This window comes from Mus caroli, chromosome 7, assembly GCF_900094665.2.
Source record: "Mus caroli chromosome 7, CAROLI_EIJ_v1.1, whole genome shotgun sequence".
NCBI classification, from domain to species: Eukaryota; Metazoa; Chordata; class Mammalia; order Rodentia; family Muridae; genus Mus; species Mus caroli.
Window position 1 is genome coordinate 27,500,875 of NC_034576.1, and position 13,020 is coordinate 27,513,894.

A 13,020-nucleotide genomic window follows, 5' to 3' on the forward strand; every position below is an offset into this window, starting at 1 on the left:
AAAAAAAAAAAAAAAAAAAAAGCTCACTCCTAGAGATAGACACTAAGACCCCTGTCCTGAGAGCTTGAGTGGTGGGACCTGGGAATTCTGATCCCACTGCTGGGTGTGAGGAGGGGACATGACAATACACAAACGATTCCACACGGAGAGCCCCGGAGAACAGGGCATTTGGGGTTAAATGCTTCCCGCCTCATCATATGAGCACTGTCTCAGGGCTTCTGCACCTATGTTCTATTCTCTCCTCCAGTGGGAGTGACACGAGACAGAGCTGAGGTAGCAGACTTAAGTCACATTTCAAATCCATTCTAGAAGAGTGTGGGTACATGGCTATAACCACAGTACTCAAGAGGCCGAGGCAGGAGTACAAAGCCAATTTGAGCTACATAGCAAGATCACCTCAGACATGAGGCCCCCTCCCTCAGAGGGCTCTGAGGGACCCCGATTCCAAAAATCATGTACCCTCCACCCACAACCCATTTCACCCAGGATCCTATCCCTAGAGCAAGCTTTGGTCCACTGTTGTTCTTTTAATCCCAGCACTGAAAGGAGAAGAGGCAGGCAGTTCTCTGTGAGTTGGAGTCCAACCTGGTCTACAGAAAGAATTCCAGGCAGCAAGTTATAGAGTGAAATCTGTCCTGGAAGAAGGAAAAAAAAAAAAAGGAAGTCCTCAAAATCTGTTGGGAGCACTCCTCTGTATTGCCTCGTACTCTAGGCTGAGAGCTCTGATTTTACTTGTAATTCTTTGTATAGTGTCTTGCTACATAACCAGTTTTGCTTCAAACTTGACAGTTCTCCTGTGTCTTAAAAGCTGAAATTACAGCCCTGTGGCACACCAACCCTTCCCTCCATGGTACCACCAAAGGCATTTAAACAACCTAGAATGCAGTCTCATCTGGCCCATGTCTTCAAACTGCCAAAAAGCATTAATTTTTGGTTTTACGCAGGCTAATACTAGATGCTGGCTGGAGCAGAGGCTTGGGTAAGAGACAAAACAGATGCTCCACCCTACTTCAGACAGGAAGAAACTAAGACCTTAAGCCTTTTTTTTTTTTTTTTTTTTTTGATTGAGACAGGGTTTCTCTGTGTGACCCTGGCTGTCCTGGAACTCATTCTGTAGACCAGGCTGGCCTTGAACTCAGAAATCCGCCTGCCTCTGCCTCCCGAGTGCTGGGATCAAAGGCATGTGTCACCACTGCTCAGCCTTAAGACCTTAAGTCTTAAGTACCTTGCCAAAGGTTTTCGTGGCTACTACACAAGAGCCTATCAATTTGTTAAGAACTATTTTGGGTGGGCTGGCGAGATGGCTCAGCAGTTAAGAACACTGGTTGCACTTGCAGAGGACATAGTTTCAATTTCCAGCACCCACATGGCAGCTCCCTCACAACCTTGGGGGATTCCATGCCCTCTTCTGGCCTCCATGAGTTCTAGAATAAGCACACAGTGCATTGACAAAGCACATATATACATATTATAAAGACGAATGGACTATCACTGGGGCTGGAGAGATGGCTCGGGTCAACAGCATTGACTGCTCTTCCAGAGGACCTGAGTTCAATTCTAGCACCCACATAGTGGCTCACAACTGTAACTCCAGGTCTAGGGGATCCAACGCCCTCACAATGAAATACATACAGGCAAAACACCGATAAATATAAAGAAAAATAAATTAATAAAAAACCCTATTAGTGAGCTGGGCGTGGTGGTACACGCCTTTAGTTCCAGCACTTGGAAGCAGAGGCAGGTGGACCTCTTGAGACCAAGGTTAGCAAGCTCTATGCAGTGAGACCATGTCTCCAAAAAGACAAAGCAATCGTATTTCTGGCTTCTATGAGGTGTGGCTGACTGCACAGCTCCAGAACCACATTCCCACGGAGCCACACACGGCAGCTAGGCTGACAGCCCTCGAGGCGGCTCCCCAGAGGCCAGACTTCTCTTTATTTCCACAGCACACAAGGAGTCCAGAGCCAGAGAAAGAGGGAGGGAGGGAGGGAGGGAGGGAGGGAGGGAGAGAGAGAGAGAGAGAGAGAGAGAGAGAGAGAGAGAGAGGCTTTTCTTTGCCAACTCATAGAGTATATGGGAAGACATGTGCAGCAGAAACCCAGGTTTTCCGTTTCAGGCTGGCAGGAGCCCCACTCCAATGAGGCACTCATGGTACCCAGCCCTGTGGTGGTGCTCAGTCACTGTGAATGACGACCGAGTCCAAGACCTCACCCCAGTGCCCCATCTGGACTCTGGACACAGGCATTGTGGCATCTGGGACTCGCTTTATTGGACACATAACTGTCCACACCTTGCCGTGCGAGGGCTGGGGCCCAAGGCTCAGGCATCAAGTCTCTGAGGAAGCCTAGAAGTCAGGGCTGCTTGGAGCGAGGCCACAGTCGGCTGGCGAGTGAGCCAAAGGAGAGGCCCTGCCTGTTGGACTTGGAGAGCTCGGCCAGGCGCTGCTGCTCCTCCTGGGGATGAGGGACAGAAAAAGACAAGGGTCAACTCAGGAGCCTGCCTGCCATCACGCTCAGGCCCAGTATAGAACCCGAGTCCACCCGTTAGATCTGGAGCGTGGAAAGAGCATCTCTTAGCCCCAGGGGTGCAGGGCTAACATGCATGAGACGCTCTTATCCCTAGCACACTCAAAAATAAGCAAGTCAAATGCTGTCACCCAACACTGTCGGGGAGTGAAGCAACGCCCGTAAACACAGCATTCAGGAGACTGAGACAGGCAGAGTGAGCGGCTAAGGCCAGCCTGACGTATATGAGATATTATCTCAAAAAGAGAACCAACAAGACACTCTTTCCCTCGAGCCCGAGGCCAAGTGTCCACAGCATTCACAGCTCCCTGTGCACAAGCTCTAGCACACAGTCTACCATGAAAGGTCTCAGGACCACCCAAGGCCATGGACTTATCTTAAGTGCTCACTATTTTCTGCCTCTAGCCCATGCTGCAGAGCCCTCAGAACAGCCCTGCAAGGCAGGCTGTGTGAGAGCCCCACAAAGCCAAGAAGACGGTGTTCAAGTCCAAAGTGCCCAGTAGGGACTACAGCCTAACCTGCTCAAGCCGGCTCTGCCGCTGTTTGAATGCCTCCAGTGGGTCATCCTCTAGAGCATAGTGCTCCAGTACAGTCCGGACATCCTCCACTTGGTTCAGTGCAATGGCTGTAAGCACAACAGGTAAAGGGGGTACGAGTTAGTCAGGCCTTAGCGTGACCCAGGGTGAGGGTCCGCACACCCTGGATGTTGTCAGTGCTGAGAGAGTTCCTCCGCACATGACCAAATAACCCCTATGAGAAATGCCTGGACATCTGGGAAAGTTCCAGAAGGCTCAGGATCCTCATGAATCTCTTCCACCCTGACTGCTCAGTGTTATACCAATGACAAGCCAAGATCAAGTGTCTGCCACTGTCTTCAGGGTCAAGGGCTCTGGACCAGACACTAAGGTAAGTCTCACTCTTGAGGAAGGCAGACAGGTCCAGCAAGACGCGGTCATCTGAGTTGCCATCCCAGGGCCGCAGGGCAACACCGTTGAAGGGCTGGAGGCGGAAAGCTTCCTTCTTGCAGTCCACGACTACTACTCGGGCTGGGTCCCGATTCAGACAGGAGATGTCCTGGAAGTGAGCGGGAAGGGTCAGCTCCCCACCCTGCTGGCCACAGAGGGGACAGACAGACACAGCACCATACACTCAAGGACAAGGCTTGAAAAGACTCCCAGATACAGGTTATGGAGGTAACCTCAGGCTTCTGAGAAACTGGGAAGCTGGTCACATAGACACCTAAGCCAGGGGTCTCTGGAGAGAGCATGGGCTCTGTCTGGTGGGATCAATTCATACCCCAAGCCTGCAACAGGCTACAATGAGACTCACTTCAAGCCAGGAATTACAGACAGGCTCTTGTCAAAGCCTGAATTTATACCATGAGTCACCAAGACATAAGGGAGAACCTAACAACACATGTCTAATAGGAGCCTGGTCACCACATTTCGATGCTTGGCTAGCCAAAGAAACAGGTTCTACGACAGTCCCAAGCACAGTCTCACGGAAGCCACTTACAACCCCAGAAGCAAGGCCTGGGCCCCCACCCCTTAGACAACCTGGAGGCAAGCACTGACATCAGAAGGAGCAAGGCCCCCTCTCTCAGCGGTTTAAGCACCCCCAAATCTATCCCAGAGGCCCACCGTGATCCCCACATGGCACCTTCACATGATGTCCCTCCATATATCTGGTGGCGTCCCGGAACAGACGGTAGGAGATGAAACCGTGAGGGTCCACACTATCAATGAGTGGAAATGCAGTCTGCAGGGACGGAGAGAAGGAGAGATGAGGCTAGGTCCAGTCCGGGCATCTGTCAACACACCTGGGTCATTTCTGCCTCAGAGCCTCACCATGCCAGTCTCTGATGTGAAGATGACTATTTCATACAGAGGAGCAAGCTGTTGGAACAAGGTCTCGATGCCTGGACGCTTCTTAAACCTCCAGCCAGTGGCCAGCTGCAGAGGCAGTAAGGACAGGGGAGTGTTTAGACCAGAAAGCCCAAAGGGTCAAGACCCTGCCTGAGGGCCCCAGAGGCAGGCATCTGTCTACTTCTGGGGGCCGAGGAGCATATGGCTTGGTCTCACTCATGTGGTACAATGACTCTAAGCCAAAGCCAACTCATGTTTGTCACCCTAAAGTAGGCACCAAAGGACACAAGAAGGAAGAGAACACACGGCAGTGGGGCTGACCCCACCACCACTCCGGACCCAGCCCCCCAAGAGGATCCCAACACACTGCCTTCTGCAGGACACACCGACCACTCTGGGTGCAGAAGGACCCCGGTAAGCTCCAGGACCAGTGTATACGGTGGCTGATAGTAGGGCTCCCGCAGAGGGTCTGGGAGAAGGCAGGGACTGGTGGGCTCAATGATCATCTGCAGGAGAGAATGGGCCGCTCATTCAGATACAGGGCTGGGCATGGGGGATGGGGACTGAGCACAGCCCCTCTACACCCACCCCACTCACCTGTCTGTAATCTTTGAAGTATTTGTATGTCCGGCGCAACTGCTGAACCAGAATCGGATCTAAAACACCAGGCACAAAGGGATTTCAAAGTAAGCCACTGTCCACCTCCAGGACAGATGAGCTTATGTGGAGCCCTGGCTGTCCTGGAACTCACTCTGTAGACCAGGCTGACCTCGAACTCAGAAATCCACCTGCCTCTGCCTCCCAAGTGCTGGGATTAAAGGCATGCGCCACCACGCCCAGTTTATTATTTCTTTACTTGCAGAACTAACAGATCTCTTAAGGAAAAGTGAGAAAAAATTCCCAAGAGTGGGAAGGATTTTAAGGGAAGAATACTTATTTGTTTTGGGCTTTTTTTTTGGGGGGGGGGGGGCTTGGTTTGGTTACTTGAGACAGGTTTTCTCTGTGTAGCCCTGGCTGTCCTGGAACTCACTCTGTAGACCAGGCTCACCCTGAACTCATGGAGATCCACCTGCCTCTGCCTTCCGATTACTGGGATTAAAGTCAGATGCTACCACACCCAGTTGACATTTTTCTAAAAGATTTAGTTATTAAGTATTTTATGTATATGAATGCTCTATTTGCATGTACACATGTGTGCCAGAAGAGGGCATCAGATCCCATTAGTCGTGAGCCACAGTGTGGTTGCTAGGAATTGAACTCAGGACCTCTGAAGAGGAGCCAGTGCTGTTAACTGCTGAGGCATCTCTCTAACCAGTACTCCACCACCACTACCCCTTGGAAGACATTTTTGTTGTTGTTGATTTTGGAGGATATCCAAAAAACCTTTTTACTAAACATTCATTTGTGTGTACATGTGGCCTCAATATGTAGCCCCGGCTGTCCTGGAACTCACTATGTAGACCAGGCTGGACTTGAACTTATATAAAGATCCCCCTGCCTATCTCCCAAGTGTTAGGATTAAATAAAAGCATGCCTACTTTCATGGAGGTATTTTCAATGGTTGTAATACTAGCGTCTGATGAGTAGATACCCAGAGCACAGCTTCAAACATCCCACAACACACAGGACAGACTCCCTGCAACACGGAATTACCTGGTTGGAATTAGGATCAGAGCTGGGTTGCAGCAGCACAGGCCTGTCGCCCAGCTGTCTGGGGGCAGCCAGGATTACATAATGAGTTTGAAGTCAAAGTAGGCAATTTTGTAAGATCTCAAAGGATAGGGTGGGGATGGCTGCACCAGCACGCAGGAGAGATGGCCCAGTCGTTGGGTTCCTGGCACCCATGTCAAGAGGATGACAAACACCTGTTACTGTAGCTGCAAGGGACCCAAAGCTCTTATCTAGCCTTTGAAGGCATCTGTATCCATGGGTCAGCACACACAAGGGCGTGCATACACACGCACCTCATTTTAAAATGAGACAGCACCCATCCTCCGACCCCAGCAGCCACTGTCCTAATAAAAACTATCAGTGTTAGAGCCAAGGGTGAAAACTCTGGGCTAAATGAACACAAAAAAATCAATGGAAATATTTCAATATGTCATTCTTACTCTAGCTCTATCTGTGAGCCTGCCTCTTAAAAATCACATGTTGAAGCCAGTTTAAACTAGTAGGCACACTAACCTCCCAGGTCTACCTGCCCAATTTAGGTAATTTGTTTAAACCAGTGGGTAGCAGGGAATGGTGGTGTAGGCCTTTAATTCCAGCAATTGGAAGAAGAGACAAGTGGATCTCTGTGGGTTTGAGATTAGCCTGGTCTACACAGTGAGCTCCAGGACGGCCAGGGCTACATAGAGAGACCCTGTCGCAAAAACAAATGAATAAGAAAAAAAAATAAATAAATAAAACCAGGGGGTTGGCCTCTCCAGTTAAAAGAACAGACTTACCCATCCGCCTGGCGTGAACAAAGCAATCAGTGCTTGTACATGCTGTCTGCACACCTCCCACACAAACAGGGGCCTTTCGGACCCACACACTTCACCTTCTCTAAGAAAAGGTCCGGTAAAAACCACAACTATTCCACTATCGAATTTATTGGAAGTCCCTTAACAAACTCTGGTAGTCAGGGTGTGTGGAGAAGCAGGGCAGAGACACAGACACAGAGAGACATTGTTTTGGAAATGAGGCATGGGTTGGAGTAGGGACTTGGGGATTAAAAAAAAAAAAGGTGTTATAAAAGAGTGGGGTCAGGGGCTGCAGATGCCTAGATCTAAGGCACAGAAAGCCCTGTGTCTGGGATGGACTGCTGACGCTCCCTGCCCCCATCTGTCCCTGACCATCTGCTCCAGGGCGGAGGGGCCGGGAAAGGGAGCTGGGCTTTTGTCACGTCTGTCCCCTGAGCCATCTAACTGCCACACCTCGGATGGAGGAGGGGCTGGTGTACAAGACAGGCCAACAGCACTCTACAGGAATAAACAGAGCAGCAGAGGTGGGAAGGAAGCCCAGCTCTGTGTTTAATCACTCACCGCTGTCGAATTCATCAGGAATCTGGGGAAAAAAAGGAAAGGTTTGAACCGGCAGAGGCAGGAGCACAGCACATTCAGTCTGCGAGCTCCAGGCTGAGTCCCAGAGAAGAAGGGAGAGGCTCAGTGCAGACTATAGAGAGCCTGACCCAACGGAAGGCAACCTGCCCCACACCCTCACACCTCTGCCTCTCACTCTCCTCACCTTGGTACCATTTTCATCCACAGGGTTGTTTCCTGCCAGGGAGGGAGACAAGAGACAAATGAAGAAAACTGGAGCCTTGGAGCCATGTCTGCTGGGTCTGGAGTGGGGAGGAGAGTGAGGGGTGGGGACTCCCCACTCAAAGGGATTATGGCTAGAGGTTTGGCTCCTGGATAAAGGGAGGAAGAGGTTAGGGGCCAGGATTCCAAGTGGGCTGGGGCTGAGCTGGACACACAAGGGGAAGGTCTTCTGCTGCTGAGATGGACACATAGCTTCAGGCACTGTGACAGGTTATTTCTCCACCAATACACACCACAGTCCCTTGTCCCGGGTCTGAAACCAAGCACACTGGTCTAGCCTTACTCTTCCCACCATTCCCTTGGTTCCTGAATTCAGGTACAGGGAACAACTAGAGGATAGAACTTTTGAAGTATAAGGGGTCGAAGGGGACTTCTTGAATTTCAAGGTGAGTATCCTAGTTGATGGAGGAGCCAGGTAATGAACTCAGTATGGAGAAAGAAAGGGGGATTTCACAGTAGAAATCTGGGAGCCAACAGTCAAGGGTTACGTCTCTCACCAAAAATATAGACGATGCTGACAGTCCCGCCAGCTCCGAGCAAACCAGCGATCCACAGTGCAATTTTTTTGGCATAGCTGGGACCCTCAGAACCTGGCTGGTGCTGTGGCCCCTGGGCCTTGGAGCCCCCACGGTTGGCAAGCTCAGTGACCTGAGTGGAGGGGGATGGAGGAGAGGTCACAGAGAGAAAAATAACAGAATACTTAAATTTGTCCAAGTAGCCTCAAGATCAAGAACCAGGAAGTGGACATCCAGAGCAGAAAACTGTGTCCCTGAAGGGGTGAGTTCAGAGGCTGGTCCCCTCAGACGGTCACAACTAAACTGTCTAGAGAATCACAGGGGTTCAAGAGCTGAAAGGGTGGATTGCTCAAGGTCTTGGAAGCAATAGCACTGCAGGGTCTGGAGCCAGGAAGAGTAGGGCAAGGAGAATAAGAGAAGGGATGGGTGTGTGTGTACGCGCGCGCGCGTGTGTTAGCACAGAGATGTCAAACTAAGGGGACAGAGGGCACCCAAGTGACAGGACAAACAGTTAAGATATCCGGATACCCTGAGCCCAAGATGGAGGGGTTTGGAAGAGAAGGAAGCAAGAGCCAGGAGAGGCAATCTCCTGTCTGGGACTTTGGGAACGGAAAGTCATGGACTTAGAGGTCAGAATGGCTAGGCTGGAACGGACGGCAGGCTGGATCCTTCCTGTTCCTCTCGCTCAAGGAGGCGATTGAAATGTCACTGGGACAGACCCTGGGTCCCTAGCGCCCTGGGCCCCACCCCCGTCAAGTATCACCTGAATGGTCACCGAGATCAGAACAGGTGACCTCCCCCGGCACCCACGTGGTTGAGACCTGGGCTCCATGGGATGCACTCGGGGCCTCCATAATCCAGCCCCGGGGGAGCAACTGTGGTCCACACAGGAAGCATGGAAACATCGAAAACGCGGGCTCCGTCCCATTCAGCACCCTGAGGTGCGGTCTCCCAGACCCGCCGGGGTTGCCACCAGACGCCCAAAACTTTAGAAAGAAGCCCCATATCGGGGCGCGCGTCCCGGCGCCGCTCACCTGCTCGGGAGTGCGGGGAGGTGGCGGCGCCAGCCGCGTGCACAGCCCCCGCGCGCCTACCCGGAGCCCGCTCCGCAAGCGCGAGAACAGAGCCGCCGAGGCCGCCATCTTGTGCTGACGCCACGCGGGCCCCGCCCACTCGCTCCCTCTCTCCCGCCCAGGCGAGGACTACGACCAATGGGATCGCTGAGGTAGTGCGTGTGGACAGGAACCCGAGAGGGACAAAAAGGCCTGGGCGGAGTACCTTGGGTGCGCTCCTAGTCGGTCTTTCTTCTGACTGTCCCCGAGCGCGAAATTGGAATACTGTCATCTGGCACCACGCCCCCTGGGGCCCTAAGGACCGCCACCATCCAGTCGCTTGGACTTTGTCATTCACCTCCCACCGTCAGAAATGGACAGAGGCCCAAAAAATGAGCTGACCCGGCACCCCTCAGTTTTTCTCACGTGGACCAGGAGGCAGAACCAGTCTTCTTTCCCGTCCCCAGATCTCTTTTTACCCCTAACGCCATGAGTTTGTAGAAAGGACTGGAGTATCTTTCCTTTCCTTTGCCCAACCACTCATCTGGATTCAACCAAAGGAACGTCCGTGCTGACTTGTTTAGGCTTTAGAGTGATTAAGAAAGCAGTGAATTTGGGGTGCGGGAGCCACCATGACTCTTCCCCAAGTTGTTTTCTATTTGTTTGTTTATTCCTTTATTCATTTGTTTAATCATTTATTTATTCACTCATTCATTCACTCATTTTAAATGTATGAGTGCACAGTCTGCGTGTACAATTGCATGCCAGAAGAGGGGACCATATCTCTTTATAGATTGAACTCAGACCCTCTGGAAGAACAGCCAGTACTCTTAATCACTGAGCCATCTCTCCAGCCCCCACAAGTTGTTTTCAATAGGAAAAAAAGTCAGATTTTTACACTTAAACTTTAAAAATCCAAAGTACTGCCGGGCACTGGTGGCACATGCCTTTAATCCCAGCACTTGGGAGACAGAGGCAGATTTCTGAGTTCGAGGCCAGCCTGGTCTACAGGGTGAGCTCCAGGACAGCCAGGACTACACAGAGAAAACTTGTCTCCAAAAAAAGACACACACACACACACACCAAACCCAAAGAACTAAGATAGTAAAACTACAAAGTTGGGCAAAGGAAAGACACACAGAATTCAGAGATGTTATTTCTGGAGTGGAATGAAATGGATTGGGGTGCTGCTTATGTGTGCTCATCCTCATGGCACAGGGCATGGTCAGAAGACGGCTTTCAAGAGTCAGCTCTCAGCTTCCACCCTGAGTCCAAGGAATCAAAGTTGAGTCATTTGAACTAGGCTGTTTTCCTCACATTAACTTGGGTGAAAAGCCCTAGTGGTCAGAACACTGCCTTGACATGGTGAGTCTTGTTTGCCTTATATTGATATAACTGTGTGGAGGGAACATAGGTATTATTCATGAAATATATCTTCATTTTTAAAAAATTGGGTTTTTGGGTTTTTTTTTTTTTTTTTTTTTTGGTTTTGGTTTTGGTTTTTTGAGACAGGGTTTCTCTGTATAGCCCTGGAAACTCACTTTGTAAACCAGGCTGGCCTCAAACTCAGAAATCTGCCTGCCTCTGCCTGCCGAGTGCTGGGATTAAAGGCGTGGGCCACCATGCCCAGCCTAAAAATTAGTTTTATCAAGTTGGGGAGTAGTGGCACAGATTCTTTATCTAGATCTAGATCTTAACTTAATTGTTCCCTGTATTTCACCATAGGCTGGATAAGTTCTGAACAGTCCAAAATCCATTCTTTTTTTTTTTTACTTTTTAAAAAAGATTTATGTATTTATTTATTTTGTGTGAGTACATTGCTGTCTTTAGACACTCCAGAAGAGGGTATCAGATCCCATTACAGATGGTCATGAACCACCATGTGATTGCTGGGATTTGAACTGGGAACCTCTGGAAGAGCAGCCAGTGCTCTTAACTCCTGAGCCATCTCTCCAGCCCCCAAACTGCATTCTTACCTGTTACTTTTTACAGACTGGCTTTTTAAAGCCATGGCGCCACACCTACTTTGTAAAGCACTCTTTTTTTTTTTTTTAAAGATTTATTTNTTATATGTAAGTACACTGTAGCTGTCTTCAGACACTCCAGAAGAGGGCGCCAGATCTTGTTACGGATGGTTGTTAGCCACCATGTGGTTGCTGGGATTTGAACTCTGGACCTTTGGAAGAGCAGTCGGGTGCTCTTACCCACTGAGCCATCTCACCAGCCCGTAAAGCACTCTTCATTAAGCTGTGTCCCAGCTGAATTGCTGAGTAGCCCTGTCCACCCCCACAGGGTCTTACTATTTAGCTCTGACTGTCCTAGAATCCACTCTGTAGACAGCACAGAGATCCACCAGCCTCTGCCTCCCAAATGCTAGGATCAAAGGCATGTACCACTGTGCCCTGCTCTTGAACTTTGAGACTCGGGTCCTACTAAGGCAGTTCTTAACCATATGCTGCAACCCTTTAACACAGTTCCTTATGTTGTGATGATTCCCAACCATAAAAGTATTTTCATTGCTACTTCATAACTGTAATTTGGCTAGTTATGAAACATAATGTAAATATCTGATATGTAGGATATCTGATGTGACTCCTGTGAAAGGATCGTTCGACTCCCCCACCAAACATGTTTACTCCCCTCAGGTTAAGAAGCACTGCAGTAAAGGGGCTTGTTGCCCTTAGTGAGACTTGCTCAGATAAGCCATGAACCTGTGATCGTCCTCCCCAGGTCTAAGTAGCTTGGGTGACAGGCCTGAATGACAAAGGCCAGCCCTGATCATCTTTCTCCTGTCTGCAGAAGACTCTGGAGTGCCCTTTGCAGTTCCAGAAGCATTATTTTTCTAGATGGGGAAACTTACTTAAAATCTGTTATTTCCCCAACTTAATATCTATGCTTAAGACTAAGCAAACTCTTTGTACACACACTTTTCAAACAGCTTTTCTTTATTGAAAGACCTGAACAGAGTCAAGCTGGACTGCAGAGAAGGCAGGAACATTCCTCAGACTCTGCTCTGACTCCTAGCGTATCAGGGAAGGAGGGAAGGACACAGAGTGACTGCCCTGGCTTGCTCCAGACTCAGGGCTCCATGCTAGGCCAAACAAGGCCAGGGGGCTGCTGGCTCCATGTCTGCGCTGCACACTTGGGCTTCAGGCCTCCAGGAGCTTCCCTAGGAAGCGGAGGTTTAGGATCTTGATCTGCTGGTCCTCTAGGTCCATGCGGATGATGCCATCCTCACCATCAATACTCAGTAGGACCCCGGTAGCCTCTCGGTCCTCTCCCAGAATCACCTTCACCTGGGGGCGACAGCCAGTGTCAGGTCCAGCAGTGGCCCTGTCATTCCCTCCGGTATCCTCCCAAGGTCCCATCTCTACCTTGTTGTTCTTGGTGGGCGTGATGGGCTCCAGATGTTCACTGGAGATGCTGACCACCTTCTCACTGTCCTTCAGGTACACGGAGCACATGCCTCCCTGCAGAAGGACAGACAGCCTGCTCAGCCTGCTCTTCCTGCAACTTAGAGCCCACCCTCCAGCTGCCTCAGGCTGGGCTGGGGTGGGGATGGGGCTGTGGTAAGCCTCAGGGTGAGCAGCTAAGGTGACTAAGGAACAGTAAAATGTAACCACACCACGTCAGAGAGCAAGGCACTGCGATACACACCTCATTATACTCAGTGACTGGGCACAGGCAAGAGGAGCTCTGTGGATTCCAGGCCAGACTACCTGATCTACAGATCTTTTTTTTTTTTTTTTTTTTTTTTT

General features: G+C 50.3%; 2 protein-coding genes across 5 annotated transcripts in view; both read right to left on the reverse strand.

The window, feature by feature from the left end:
- Positions 1 to 1,916: 1,916 nt before the first annotated feature.
- Timm50 (translocase of inner mitochondrial membrane 50) lies at positions 1,917 to 9,372 on the reverse strand. Its single transcript, XM_021167193.2, has 11 exons — positions 9,245 to 9,372; positions 8,193 to 8,343; positions 7,619 to 7,650; positions 7,417 to 7,438; positions 4,988 to 5,046; positions 4,777 to 4,896; positions 4,373 to 4,477; positions 4,185 to 4,283; positions 3,443 to 3,599; positions 3,044 to 3,150; positions 1,917 to 2,453 (listed from the first exon to the last, which is right to left on the reverse strand). Exons 1-11 carry the CDS (start codon positions 9,350 to 9,352, stop codon positions 2,352 to 2,354), a joined length of 1,062 nt encoding a protein of 353 aa, XP_021022852.1. The 5' UTR covers positions 9,353 to 9,372; the 3' UTR covers positions 1,917 to 2,351.
- Positions 9,373 to 12,189: 2,817 nt separating this feature from the next.
- Positions 12,190 to 13,020, reverse strand: part of Supt5h (SPT5 homolog, DSIF elongation factor subunit) — a 25,874-nt gene continuing 25,043 nt past the window's right edge. For all 4 annotated transcript variants that reach the window (XM_029479542.1, XM_021169227.1, XM_021169226.1 and 1 more), the window contains 2 exons: positions 12,637 to 12,732; positions 12,190 to 12,558 (listed from right to left, as the gene is read on the reverse strand). In XM_029479542.1, coding sequence (XP_029335402.1) covers positions 12,412 to 12,558; positions 12,637 to 12,732 — 243 coding nt within the window. In that variant the 3' untranslated portion in view covers positions 12,190 to 12,411. The remainder of the gene's footprint in view (positions 12,559 to 12,636; positions 12,733 to 13,020) is intronic.

Coding starts and splice junctions, on each gene's coding strand:
- Timm50 (XM_021167193.2), bottom strand. CDS start 9,352: ATGGCGGCCTCGGCGGCTCTGTTCTCGCGCTTGCGGAGCGGGCTCCGG. Junction 3,600..4,184: donor TGGAGGGACATCATGTGAAG/GTGCCATGTGGG, acceptor GCTCACTTCCAG/GACATCTCCTGTCTGAATCG. Junction 3,151..3,442: donor CCTGTCTGCCTTCCTCAAGA/GTGAGACTTACC, acceptor TTGTGCTTACAG/CCATTGCACTGAACCAAGTG.